The sequence below is a fragment of the Stylophora pistillata genome, chromosome 3, assembly GCF_964205215.1.
Source record: "Stylophora pistillata chromosome 3, jaStyPist1.2, whole genome shotgun sequence".
NCBI lineage: Eukaryota > Metazoa > Cnidaria > Anthozoa > Scleractinia > Pocilloporidae > Stylophora > Stylophora pistillata.
Genome location: NC_142521.1, coordinates 21,735,001 through 21,749,205, shown reverse-complemented (window position 1 = coordinate 21,749,205; position 14,205 = coordinate 21,735,001). Strand labels below are relative to the sequence as shown.

General features: G+C 43.4%; 3 protein-coding genes across 3 annotated transcripts; all 3 read right to left on the bottom strand.

The window, feature by feature from the left end:
- Nucleotides 1-4,146: 4,146 nt before the first annotated feature.
- On the bottom strand, nucleotides 4,147-4,797 carry LOC148735040 (uncharacterized). Its single transcript, XM_088752862.1, has one exon. The coding sequence runs from the start codon at nucleotides 4,795-4,797 to the stop codon at nucleotides 4,147-4,149; it is 651 nt and encodes a 216-aa protein (XP_088608988.1).
- Nucleotides 4,798-5,486: 689 nt separating this feature from the next.
- LOC148735039 (uncharacterized) lies at nucleotides 5,487-7,073 on the bottom strand. Its single transcript, XM_088752861.1, has one exon. The coding sequence runs from the start codon at nucleotides 7,071-7,073 to the stop codon at nucleotides 5,487-5,489; it is 1,587 nt and encodes a 528-aa protein (XP_088608987.1).
- LOC111346251 (uncharacterized) lies at nucleotides 6,341-8,093 on the bottom strand. Its single transcript, XM_022953546.2, has one exon. It carries the CDS (start codon nucleotides 8,091-8,093, stop codon nucleotides 7,098-7,100), a length of 996 nt encoding a protein of 331 aa, XP_022809281.2. The 3' UTR covers nucleotides 6,341-7,097.
- Nucleotides 8,094-14,205: the final 6,112 nt, after the last annotated feature.

Below are 14,205 nucleotides of genomic sequence, written 5' to 3'. Positions count from 1 at the left end.
ACGATCAAGAGCCTGACCAAGTTCGTGAAGGACTTGTAAAAGCTGAGTTTGACACGTAGACCTTTGAGGAGGCCATGCTGCATGTTAAATAAGCAAGGTGATGTTTGAGGCAAAAGACGGGTTAGAACATATCTCTCTTGAACTTTCGCCAAAATAGGCATTAAAGAGATTGGACGATAATTCTCCACTTCTGACTTCTTATCTTTCATATGAACCGGGCAAATATTTGGTGTTTTCCATTGAGATAGAAAGTGACTGTAGTACACAGCGGTTAAAATGAAATCGGTTTTATTCACGTACCTAAGAGAACTAACTAAATAATTAAACACATGCTGTATATATGTAGGTCTCGAGGGTATTACATCACACATCACGCATGACATTACATCGCGCATATTACATGCTCGTTGGCATCCTATACACTACATTCCCTCCTTTCCTAAATGTTCAACATACAAATCGAAGCCTTTAAATTAAACCAGTCGCTCGATAAAAGGACAAGAAGTTCAAGATATTCAGTTCATATCAGATTCAGTTCACATTCAGTTTATATGGCTTTATAACGATCGGGCGGTCTTACAGTCCGGGTCGACCTCCGAACAGGCCTTCCTACTCCGATATTTTCATTGTCTGGGAAATGCCTAGGTTGTTCTTGAGAATCTTCAGACGTTCCAGGAATCTCTTTTGGCATCGGTACGACTGTCGTCTCTGAAATTTTGCTTTTCCCTGGGTCATCCACTCGTACTGCAGAACCTGCCTGTACCACTTGGTCTTCGTTGCCATTGGATAAATCTCCGTGCTCGTTATACTTCTTCACAAACACTGTGTTACTTTTCAGTTCAATGCCAGTCTCGTTCCTAAGCGTTACCTCTGACCCCGTCTTATGAACAATCTTAAAGGGATCTGGGTCAAAGTTGGTAGACAGCTTGTTGGTTTTCTCTGCTTTCACAAGAACCGTGTCGCCAACACTGATGCTTTTGGGCGTGGCACCCCTCTTAAGGTCAGCGTAAGCTTTTCCCTTTAATTTACTTGACCAATCTCGCTCTTGCACTTCCTCGCCTGGCACACCAACTGTCTCTCTCTTTAGCTCTGGCAGCTTGGATCTCATTTCGCGACCAAACATCATATAACAGGGTGTAGTCCCTGTCGTAGTTTGCGGAGTGGATCTGTACGCCGTCAACCATACTAGCAACTCAGTTCTCCAGTTCCTTCCTTCCAAATGTGCGATCTGTATGCATTTCAGTAACGAGCGATTCTGGCGTTCCACCTCTCCATTGGCTTGTGGCCACAAAGGATTCGTTTTCCGGTGTTCGATACCATTCGTACGTAAAAAGGCTTCAAACTCTTCAGACACGAATTGGGGGCCATTATCTGTCCTCAGCGAGAATGGAAAACCGAATCTTGCAAACATGGGTGCAAGTGCTTGGATGACCTTGGAACTTGTCGTAGACTTCATTATAGCAACCTCTAGGAATCGACTATAGTAATCGACCACCACCAAAGTACTCTCTCTTGTGGGTAGGGGTCCCAGTAGATCTGCTCCACAGTCCAGCCAAGGGGCACTTGGAGGAAAAACGCGAGACATCGGCTCTGGGGGGTCAAATCCAGAAGTGACCTGGCAGCCATGACAAACTCTACAAAACTTCTCAACGTCTTTGTCCATTCTTGGCCACCAAACTTTACTGCGGAGAAGATACTTCGTTTTCACTATACCCTGGTGCCCTTGGTGTGCTAACCGCACCATCCTGTCGCGCAAGAGCCTGGGAACCACAATCCTTGTGCCCCGAAGCAAGAGTTCACCATACAGACATAATTCGTCCTTGACCTGTGCATACGAGGGAAGTATACACTGGTCCCAGTTCCCTGTCTTAACACATTTCTTCACCTGGGTCAATTCCTCGTCATCATGGGAAGCTTCCTCAATCTCTCTAGGTGATAGAGCAACGGGTACACAGTCCTCGCCAATTGCTCTAACATAGTCATACTCCTCTCCATGGTCCACGTGATCCGAGTTCAAGCGGGACAACGCGTCTGCTATATTAGTCTTTCCTGGGCGGTACACTACTTTAAAATCGTACCCTTGTAGCCTTAAGACCCATCTCTCTATCCTGGCACAAGGTCTCGAAGTACTGGAGTAGATACGCTTCAGAGGCTTGTGGTCGGTCTCCAACTCGAAGTCCTGTCCAGAAACATACATGTTAAACCGTTTACAGGCCCAAACCAAGGCCAGCGCTTCCTTCTCCGTTTGGCTGTAGCGCCGTTCGTCGTCAGTTAAGCTCCTTGATGCGTACGAGACAACTCTCCACATGCCTCCCTGCTGCTGGGTGAGAACTGCCCCTAAGCCAACTGGGGATGCATCAGCAATGATTCGCGCTCTGCAGCCAACCTTAAAAACGAGCCAGTGTCTCCGCCTGGGTGATTAGACGCTTTAGTTCCTCAAAAGCTGCTTGTTTATCATTTCCCCAGTGAAACACGACGCCCTTCCTGGTCAACTCTTGAATAGGCTTCGCTACGGACGCTACGTCTGGCATGAACTTCGAAGAATACTGGACAATACTCATAAACGATCGTATTTCGTTTGCGTCTTTGGGAGGTCTTGCATCTCTAATAGCGGCTATCTTCTCTTCGCATGGATTTATACCGTCACTAGTCAACTCATGGCCAAAGAACGTAAGCTTCGACAACCTAAACTGGCACTTGTCTCCGTTCACCGTCAACCCCACTTCACTCAGCCTATCCAACACAGCAAAAAGACGCTTGTCGTGTTCCTCCACGTCATCTCCATGAACAATAAGATCGTCCGCAATGTTGGCAACCCCAGCACAACCCCTTAACACGTCTCTGATGATTTGCTGATATTTTTCTGGTGCCGATGTCACCCCAAACATCAACCGCTTGTACCGATACAGCCCTTGGTGCGTGATGAAAGTAGTGATGTGACGACTTTCCTCGCTGAACAGGATCTGGTGAAAACACCACTTGAGATCAATGTTGCTAAACATGGTACTTCCATTCAAGTCATGTAACAGCTCCTCGACGGTTGGAATTGGATGCCGCTCCCTGACGATTGCTTCATTTGCTCGGCGCATGTCAACACAGACCCTCACGTAACCGTCACCAATGGCGATATCCATTGGTGACGGTGATCACAGGGAAGGCCAGCATCGATAGAACCAGGTCCAGAATTTATATTCAAAAGAAGTTTAATATTAATATATTAGCTTTTGATACCGGTTATTACACACATTTGGAATTTGTCCTTGGCAACCCACTCCTGGCCGACATCCTGGAAGAGGGCTAATATCTACCCCTTACCAAAGGTTGAGGTCCCCAAGGAGAATTCACACTACCGCGGCATTAACATTACACCTGTCATAGCTAGAGCTTTTGAGAAGGCTGTGTATCGCACCCCTGGGAAGCAAGCGGTAGAGGGGAACTTGAGTCAAACACAGTTTGCATATAAACAGGGGGGTAATTGTACGGATTTTTATACCGTACACTCAAGGCTTGAAAAAGTGCGTAGTTCTTTCCTAAGAATTAGTCCAAATATCTGGAATTCTCTACCCTCAGATATGAGAAAATTGCCAAAATCCACCTTCCGGAAAAAGTTAAGGAATAAACTCTCTGAAGTTCTTTTGAAATCTGATGACTACCTTAATATCACCGAAATCATGCACCAATTAATTAAAATTTAGATAGCTCTGAGACACGACTTAACTTTTATTTTCTGTGTAATTCACGTTGCCATTTCTGTATCTGAACAATATTTTTAACTGATACTATAATTTCATTTGCAACAGCTGGTACTGTTTGTATAATATTTTTCGTCCTTTTCCTCTCTATAAACTTGTGTGTCTCTACCCTTGCCTCGATTAGGCTCTTCTATATGCGGGTGAAAGCTAAAATGAAATTATAATTTGTGAATTAATGAACAATGGAGATTCCTAGGCGTGGGAAATTCTTTAAATCCCGGTTTTGAAAAACAAACTCCCGACAAATTAATTCCATGTGCTCACAACAACTTTAATCTAGTTCCAGTCCCCCACACGGGGTGGCGCCTGGCGCTTACAAAAACAACAAACAAATAAGAAATCACGTGTCCATTCTCCCCCCCGAAGAGCGGCTCCGGGTCCTCACCTCTTCTCTCTAGGGCTTGTTCTCTGACTGGCCAGCGACGTTCAACGGGCACAGCCTAGTTATCGGGCGTATAAACTTCTGGCCCCTTGTGCTCACTTGGACGACGCGCACTTGTCCATCCTGACCTGGGAACACCTCTTCCACTCGTCCCAGATGCCACTGACCGCGTGGAGCATTCTGATCAACAACAAGCACTACATCCTCAACCTTCAGGTTTTCTTTGGCCTCTCTCCATTTCTTTCGGGTGTTAAGTGTTGAGAGATACTCTTTTCTCCAGCGCTTCCAGAACAATCTCACCAGGTTCTGAATCAGTCTCCAACGGTGCCTGGGATTAAACGCGATGTCATCAGCAACTTGAGGTGCTAGTTGTCCTCCTAGCTGCCCAACTAGGAAGTGGTTAGGTGTCAACACTGGCTCGTCTCGCGGGTCAGCTCCTTCATACGTCGATGGTCTCGAGTTCATCAATGCTTCCACTTCCTTGATAGCAGTGCGCAGCTCTTCATCGGTTAGCCCAGCATTTCCAACTATTGCTTTCAGAATTTTCTTAGCTACTTTAATCAGCAACTCAAACACCCCTCCAAAGTGCGACCCCAATGGAGGATTCCAATTCCATTTGATCGCGTCATTGCTAACATTACCCGCGATCTGTTCCTGGTCCATTGCTTGAACAAGTTCTCTGAGCTCTCTCTCTCTGCTCCTACAAAGTTTGTCCCATTGTCACTTGTAACTTCTTCCGATCTTCCCCTAGTGGCTACCATTCGGCTGAACGCATTCAGGAAATCTGTGGTGGTCAATGAACATGCCAATTCTAGATGCACCGCTCTGGTTGCTGGGCACGTAAACAGGCACAAATACCTTTTAGCAGAAACTCTTCGAGTAATCTTGGTCGTGAAGGGGCCAGCGTAATCAACACAGCACTTTGCAAACGCTCTCATCGTTGTTCCAACTCTCGTCCCTAGAAGTGGTGCCAGGATCTGCACTGATGGCTGCACACGTCTTCTCTCACACACCTTACATTCTTTGTCCCAATTCTTCACCTCCTGTCGACCATCTATAACCCAGTATCGGTTTCGTACCTGAGCTAGCACGTGGTTGACGCCCGCATGTCGGCAACGGTTATGAACGTCTGCAACAATTAATTGGGTGATGTGATGTTCCTTTGGCAAGATCAGGGGGTGTGCTGCATCGTAAGATAGTTCTGCTCGGTCGAATCGCCCTCCGACTCTCAATATACCTTGCTCATCCACAATAGGGGTAAGAAGTTTCAAGTGGCTCTGTCTTCTGTTTTCTTTTCCTCCAATCAGATCATTTATCTCTTCAGGAAATCTTTCTTCCTGTGCTTGTTTCACTCACAGTTTTCCACCTCTGTCTATTTCAGTTGGTGTCAATGTAAGTCCGCTCCTGGTAACAACATCTAAAAGTTTGCCTTGTTTATTCTTTACTTTGGCCAACAACAAATCAGCAAAACGTCTCACCCATGCTCTGACTCTTCTAAGTCGGTTCCAACTAGAATACTTTAGTGGATTCATCAACGGTTGTGAAATCTCTATTGTAAAGGTCATCTTCGGTTTGACTATCTCAGCGAGACATTCTTCTGAACGTTCTTCAAACACTGTGCATTTTCCTTGAGGCCAGGCATCTTCATGCTCACTCAGGAATTCAGGTCCTCTAAACCAGCGATGTTCACTTGTCAGCACCTTTGCGTGTAGCCCGCGAGTTGCATCATCCGCACAGTTCAAATCGGTGGGGACATATCGCCATTGTCTGGGACTAGACTTGTGATGGATCTCTGATATTCGGTTGGTAACAAAGGTCTTATACCTTCTCGACTGACCCTGAATCCAGAAAATGACGTCCTTACTGTCTGTCCATAGTGTACAGTTCTCAAAAGGTATCTGTAACAGCTCTGACACCTTCCTCGCCAGTCTAAGACCCAACACTGCCGCCATTAGTTCTAACCTTGGAACTGATGTCGCCTTCGTAGGTGCGACCTTCGCTTTCGCTGCAATAAATCGCACAGTCACTTCTCCATCTTCGTATTTATGCCGGACATAACTTACAGCAGCATAGGCCAACAACGATGCATCCACCATTGTATGGATAGAGGTGTCTTTAACAATTTTCTCAGCAACACGATAGCACCTTGGAACTTGGATTCCAGAAAGTTCCGGCAACTGACTCAACCATTCTTCACACGTCTTCTTTAAGTTACTGGGGAACTCATCATCCCAACCTAAATCCAGTAGCCACGTCTCCTGCATAGCCATCCTGGCCCTAACTGTGAATGGTGCTAGCATCTGTAATGGGTCAAACAGCATGGCTAGTTTCTTTAAGAACCCCCGCTTCGTATAGACAACATCCTGAGGGGGGTTCAATTTGAAGGTAAACATATCCGTCTCAGCATTCCATTGCACTCCTAACGCCTTCATGCAAGGTGGTACAGACTCCTCAATGTTAACATTTGCCACACGATCTTCCACAGGAACATCTCTAAGTACCTCTGGCCTGTTACTGCACCAACACCGTATTTTGAAGCCTGCCTTGCCAAGCATCTCTCTAAGCTGGTCTCGAGCTTCAATCGCTTCATCATCCGTCTCCAATGAGGTCATAATGTCATCCATGTACATTTGTAATAGGATAATGTTTACTACTAGCGGGTAATTATCTCTGTTATCTTCTGCATGTTGTCGCACAACGTACTGGGCTAAGTAAGGTGAAGCACGATCACCAAACATTAATCTCATTGCTTCATAGACTTCAGGAGGTTCTGAGAGGTCTAGACCTCGCCATAGGAAGCGGTGGTACCGTCTATCTTTCTTCGCCATGATGACTTGCGAGAACATTTCCGTCAGATCGGCAACCAGGGCTACCGGATTACTGGGGAAATGCAATAGCACATCAAATACATCTTGCTGCAGTTTTTGTCCAGCCAACATGGTATCATTAAGGCTTACTCCGCCTTATCTGGTTGCTGAATCGTACACTATCCTCACTTTGGTAGTCTCTTTGTCTTCTCTTACTACGGGAAAATGAGGTAGGTACCAACTTGGTTCATCATCAATTTCTCCTGGCTCCAGTTTCCGGATGTAACCCTTGGCTTCATTTGCTTCCATCACCTGACAATATTTCTCGGCAACGTCCAGCCTTCGTTGTAAGTGCTTCTCAAGAGAGTAGAGCCGGTCCTCAGCAGTATTCTTGTTGCAATACAACGGCGGTTCATTGTCCTGCCATGGAATTGCCACTTCACAACGTCCCTCGGCGTAACACCTCGACTCTGCCACCTTGCGAGTAGCGAGCACCTCTTCTGCAGTCAAAGGCTTCTTTTGGTTAGTGATTCCCAGCAATTCTTCATCCCACATCTTCCGCATCAACTCATCGGCCCTCATTTCCGGAGTAAAGGTTGCATGGAATGTGTAGACATGGCTAGCAATATTACCATCCTTTGCTATTTCTGAGACATGTCCAACAATTGTCCATCCAAGTGGTGTCTTTATCCCTACAGGCTTCCCTCGCTTTCCTGTGCGATGTTCAAGTGGTAGAAGAAGTTCCTCATAATAATCACTTCCAATCAGTACATCGACTTCTCCATGTTCAACTGGCTTCTCTATCTCCAAATCACGAAGATGGTCTGGTTTCCTTGCATTGGGTGACCAGTCAACTGCTGTCATTTCACAAATTTTGGGGGTTGTCCACAGAAATACACACTTCTTAACGCTCCCATCTATACTTTCTAGGTGCACAGTTACAGTTTTGCTATCTGTCACAATTGACCTTGCTCCAAACACAGCGACACGTAGTGGTTTACGCTCAGCGTCCAAACCCAATATATCAGCGATCTCCTCCTTTAGGTAGGACGATCCAGAACCACCATCAAGAAAGGCGTTTGCTCTGATCTTTATTCCATTTTTCCCTTCCATTTTTCGGGTATCATCTGCAGGGCTACTCTTCCGGGGCATGGTACACTTTCTTCAGTCACTCCACAGGTCGTATGATTAGTTTGCGTACCGGTTGCTGACGTTTCTCCTGCAGCTGCTTGCGGGGGATGGAATGCCTCAGCCGTTGGATTTAACTGTGCCGGCGCTATGACTGCATGAAGTTGTGTGTGGTGTCTTCGCAAACATCCTTCCACTGGACACGTTCCTTTCAGCGAGCAACGTTCAATTCGATGTCCTCCTTTGAGGCAACGAAAGCACAGACCCAACTTTTTTGCTAATTCCCATCGTTCATTTACAACTAACTTCTTCCAAGTCTCACATGATGTCAGTACATGTTCTCCCTTGCACACAAAACATTCCACTTCCGCTCCTGAATTTGCATGAGTATCATTCCACACATCCCTCTTTTTCTTGAACCACTTGGGTTTGTTTGAATTTGCCTTGGGTTTCTCTTGTGCAGAATTCTCCTTAGTACTGGCAAAACCAAAAGCCATCTCATGGACTTGAACCTTTGTTCTCAGCCACTCATCAAGATCGTTAAGGTCAACTTCCTTTGGCTGCAGCTCTAACTTTCGCCTGCTCCACCTAACAGCCATTTTCGGAGGCAACTTTGTAACAATCTGCTGCAAATTAGCTGCTGCTCGTAAATCTGCTTCATGACCATAAGTCTTCAGTGTTCTCACGATGGTGTGCAAGTTGTCAACAAACAATCTCAAACTTGACGTGTTTCATCCTGAAGTGCTGGTATCTCCAGAAACTTATTGATCAGAGAATTTGAAATAAGGGCGGGGTTTCCAAATCGTTGAGTTAACTCTGCAGTGGCCTTTTCATACATTGTACCATCAAAAAACATCCCAGCTATGGCTTTTTCAGCAGTTCCCTTAAATGATCCTTTGAGATAGATCATTTTCTGTGTTTTGGAAAGCGGTTGATCATGCACTAAAGCTTTAAACATGCCATACCAGTTTGGCCACGAACAAGGATCTCCATCAAATTCTGGTAAGTTAAGTTTAGGTAGTGAAGTCATCGTTGCTGACTTTGAAAACACAGACTGTGAGAAATCCACATTTCTTTCTTTGCCAAGTAAATGCTTAGAAATGTCATTCTCTTTCTCTTCATCCGTTTCCTCTTCCTTAGGGCTCACTGTTTTCAACCATTTCTTAACTTTCTCTTTGGAGTCCTTAATATCACTCATGGGTACATCTTCTTGCTTGACCTGGGGGCGTCGTCTCAATCTTTACATTATCCCCTCTCACTGAGTTATCCTCAAAATCTTCCATGCGATCAGATAAACTGTATTCATCAAACTCTTCTTTTAACAGTAATGCCTCAATTTCCTTCCTACCTGTCTCGTGGTCAGCTTCGTGAATTACTAGTTCTGCTTCAAACTGAGCTTTCTGTGCTGCAATCTTAGCTTCCAGTTGAGCTTTCTCTTGAAGTTGCTTCACTTTCAGTTTAGCTAAATCAGCTTCCCTAGCCGCTGCTCTTGCACGTTCTCGGGACACAGAAGAGGTCGCTTTGCTGCTACTTTTCTTGCTTTTGCGACCCAGGCTGGTGATTGAATAGTTTTCGGTTTGTTCCGTCCGAATTTTAGCTGCTTCTGGCTCGATGTGAGCTTTTGAGACCATTTCACTAGCGTGAGTTTTGACTTCACGATACTCAACAGTTTTACAAATCAGTTCCTCTACAAGTGCTTGGGACTCCGATAACCATGTATCTGCTTCCTGCAGTTCCTCATCATTACCACATAAGGCTTGAAATTCTCCATGATTCTCGATCAATTGATCCCATGCTCGATTTAGTTGAGTACATGCAAGCACAATTAACTCACGGTCTTTTTGTTCCTTGAGGTACTTCCTTATGATAATCATCTTCCGTGTCAAATTCCCTCGCATCGATTTTCTTCTGTTCTTGATTGTCTGGAGTTTGTTTTGACCGGGAACTTCGGTGTAATCGCTCAAATACCGCGGCAGGTTCCTTTCACGTGTCACGATTTCGCTTCGCTCATCCATATCTGACACTTCCATCTGCGATTTCGCCGATTTCTCCGCCATGCTTCGATTCTACGTAGGTATAATCCAAAAGCCAATGTAATTCTATTGTATCCGGCTCGAAGGACCACTATGGAGATTCCTAGGCGTGGGAAATTCTTTAAATTCCGGTTTTAAAATACAAACTCCCGACAAATTAATTCCATGTGCTCACAACAACTTTAATCTAGTTCCAGTCCTTCACACGGGGTCGCCTGGCGCTTACAAAAACAACAAACAAATAAGAAATCGCGTGTCCAAATAAAGTTTTGTTGTTTTGTTTGTTGTTGCTCGTACAACGATGATGGAGTCCTACGATACAAATAACAACCTCGAGGAAGGAGAATTTAAAACAGTTTAATTTTGCGAGTTTGGTCTTTATGCTATACTGATGGTTGGATCTCGTCTTAGTGCTCCTGTACAGTTCAAAGTAAACACTGAAATTAGACCATTCAGATTGATTACGATCTTATCGCACTCCACCATGGACAGAAATTCCCTCCTTCGTTTTAAAGAGTTTCACTGTTGATTTGTCAAAAAAAAAAAGGTTACCATATGAAAACCTGGTTAGGGAATGGAAATGCGAATAAATTAAAATAAATTATTTTAATTTATTAGCATTTCCATTCCCTCCACAGGATTTCAAGCATAATGGTGATGACACGGGCACACTATTTTAGCACGGTACACAAAAGAAATTTTCGTTAACACAGTAGCAGCGTGTCACAATGCACTCCTGATTAAAATTTTCTTTTGTTCCTTAGAAACAATGAGCCGTGTTCAGGTTAAACAAAGAAGCGTGTTGAAGGGTGCGAAAACAAAAGTCGTGTTATGCCGTGTCATATTTCACTCTGGTGTGCGAAATACCACGCGTGTTAAATAATACCCATGTCAGATCAAAACATCTGTAAGAGATTGCACGTGCGAAAAATTATACTATCTCCACTAAAGCAAAACCTGCATTCGTAACTTATTTTCATCATGCAGTAAATGGTTTGAACCCGGGGGTAACATGTGAAGGTGTAGTCTGATCGTCCGGGTGAGTGTAGTCCTGAGAAGGACTGTTGTCGGTGGCAGTGACTGACGTTTCGACAACCTGTGCGACAACCTTATTTTCATCATCGAATCACCGACTCATGTTGTAAACTTCACCTGTTACCTTCCAATGAATCACAATTTGTCACACGAAACCCATTTTTCTTTTCTCAAAACACAGAAATTTATAGCAAGATCGACACTTGCGTGTAACGCGATCCAACACATGCCTACGAAAAGTCAAAATTTTTGAGAAACCAAGAAAGCAAACACAATGCGCAGTAAATTTGTAAAAATCATCTTTTCCAAAAGACAAGCTCCAGTGAAAGAAGACTAATTTAAGAACTTATTTTCGTCGGAAAAAGCGATAGGTGCATATTTCGTTTTCTCTCAAAAATCAAGATTGAAGATAAAAATCGCTAAATATTCTCGCATTTGTGCAAATGAGCCTGTGGATCATATTTCAAACGGGACTATGCAAATTTGTTCGCGAGTGAAGAGATCTCAAGTTCCATGGAATCAATTAATAAGGAAGCAAGACTAAAATGGCCAAGAAATATTTCGGGATGACAGATTTATTCAAAACAGTTTTTTGATTTGCTGTTATAAGCGAAAAACGTACGAATTTCTTACGTGTACAAAGCCCATGCGGTAAAATTCATCATGCTTACATCGTTGTTTACTTGCCTTCATGGCCAGAAATTGCGCAGCGTTACGTTGAAAATTTTGAAAAACTTTGATTTGACGCAAAATCCTCTCTTAAACAATACTTTTTGAACACATTGTTGCTCGAACATAATATTTACCGGGCCATCGAATCGTCAAACTGTCGCTAGGCCCTGCTTGAAGTCCGTATGGTGAATGCATTATTTGTCTTAGGAAGAACTTTTTATATAAGCCGTATTTTTGCTTGAAGTCAGCGTACGGTGAAAGCATTTGGCTAGGAAGAACTTTTCACATAAGCCGTCTTTTCCGCTGCAATTCTTTCAATGTGCGGAGCAACTTCTAAAACTAAAGACTTTCTTGCGTAACCTCTTCGGTTGTCTAACAACTCTTTCCGTGCTACTGTGCTATATCGCACGACTTTAACACGCTACGAAGCGTGTCATTTAACACGCTGTTGAAAATAAAAGATTGAGCGTGTTAAGACGTGAAAAACAAAAGCTACCGTGACACTCTTTGTTTCCTTGTTAATAAATGCGCATATGCGTGTCACATATCACGCTTAGCGTGGCGTGTCATCGCACGCGTGCCTGTGGTATCACCATTATGCTGGAAATCCTGTGGAGGGTCACCTATATTCTAACACCTTTAATGAGAATAAAAATTATAAAGATTTCCATTTATCTGAAAGAATAACACTTTTGGGAGAGTGGCCATATCACATCTTCTGCAAAAGTACTAATTTAGTCAGTGATACTTGTTGAGGCCACAAGTGTAATAGCTGGCCTCAAATGTAATAACTGGCTTCAAATGTAATAACAGTTGGCCTCAAATGTAATAAAAGTTGGCCTCAAATGTAATAAAAGTTGGCCTCAAATGTAATAACTGTCTTCAAATGTAGTAACAGTTGGCCTCAAATGTAATAACTGTCTTCAAACGTAGTAACAGTTGGCCTCAAATGTAATAACTGGTGCAAAAGTGAACCATACGTTTTGCGATAAACTCAGTCTGCAAACATATTTTGGGTGTCGCCATGAAAAATCATCTACTTTTTTTTATAGATTGATGAAGAGCAAACTTGGACTTAGTGATCAATTACTGAAAATAAGTAAGTTCATGTCATCAGTCACGTGACCGTCAGAAATTGAAATTTGGCATTTGTGATGTCAATAGTCAAGGAAAACTTTTACACAGCTCGGCTGTTTCTGGCATATTGCAGCCAAGCTGTCAAAGCTTTCAAGCTGTTTGCAACATTATATTTTATTTGAGCGTAAGCAGAAAGCAAACGTTTCATCAAGGAAAAAACGTCACATTCCTTTTTTAAGAGGGGACCCTTCTTTTGGTGGCTTCTACTCTTTTTCGATTGTTTCTTTTATGTTATTTTGTACTGGGAAAAATCCAAACAAATACCGAAGGAGTGACAGTTTGAATCAATGATAAATTAGAGTAACTTTTGTTTGATTTTAGGCGAAAAAAATTCGAAGATTTGGTATTGGGTGTATCCAGGCATGCGTTATCGGAAGTCTTCCGACTCAGTTTTCATCATTTTCTGGCGTAAAAACAGATCGTGGTACTCTCGCGGACAGTTTTGGTCAGTTTAGGTAATCGGTTAAAGAATGCTGGTACTTTAGTAAGTGTACTTATTTTTGAACAGACTGTGTCATTTTAGCAGAGTTTTTGAACGTAGCCTAGCCTTACAGAAAAGACTGGCTCAAGCTCAACAAAAACTTAAACGCTCTAAATGTTTAGACTTACCTTGCTGATTAACGCATAACATCTCTTCGTGGCAATAGTGAAAAAGTGTATGATGCGTAGCGACAAAAGACAAAAAGTAACCATAGTCTTGTGATTTATTGTCTAAACAAAATAGACCCTCTGAAACTTAGATCCCGCGACAAGATAAATAATACAAACACAACAAAAGCAACTGAACTGTATTGATTAACGTAAAAAAATTGTAACTAACTACAACAGTGAAAGAGTTGAGGTATGCTTATTTTCCTGAGTCTATGCATTCTTCCAGTGTATGTTCGTTATCAAGAACCATCCATACGGTTGTGGCTCTAACTTTAGCCATGCCTGGTGCCCTTTTGAAGATCTTATCATTTGTTGCAGGCGTACAGCAGCACCGCTTCCTCTCCCTTTTTAGCATTACGATTTTCCACATGCTGATAATCGTAGCGTGATTAGGGAGCTCTGGTATGTATACTCTGGGACAAGGCGCCTTATCAACCGTTGATCTTAAGAATCTGTTCACACCTTTTAGGTTATCCCTCATAAAAGGGAAGGTGCATAAAGTTAGTTTGATAATTATCTCTAAAACATCATTGTTAAAAAGTTGCTGATCTTGTGAATCGTCTTCACCTTCAATGGCGTCACTCCATCTGAATCACATGATACGTCCT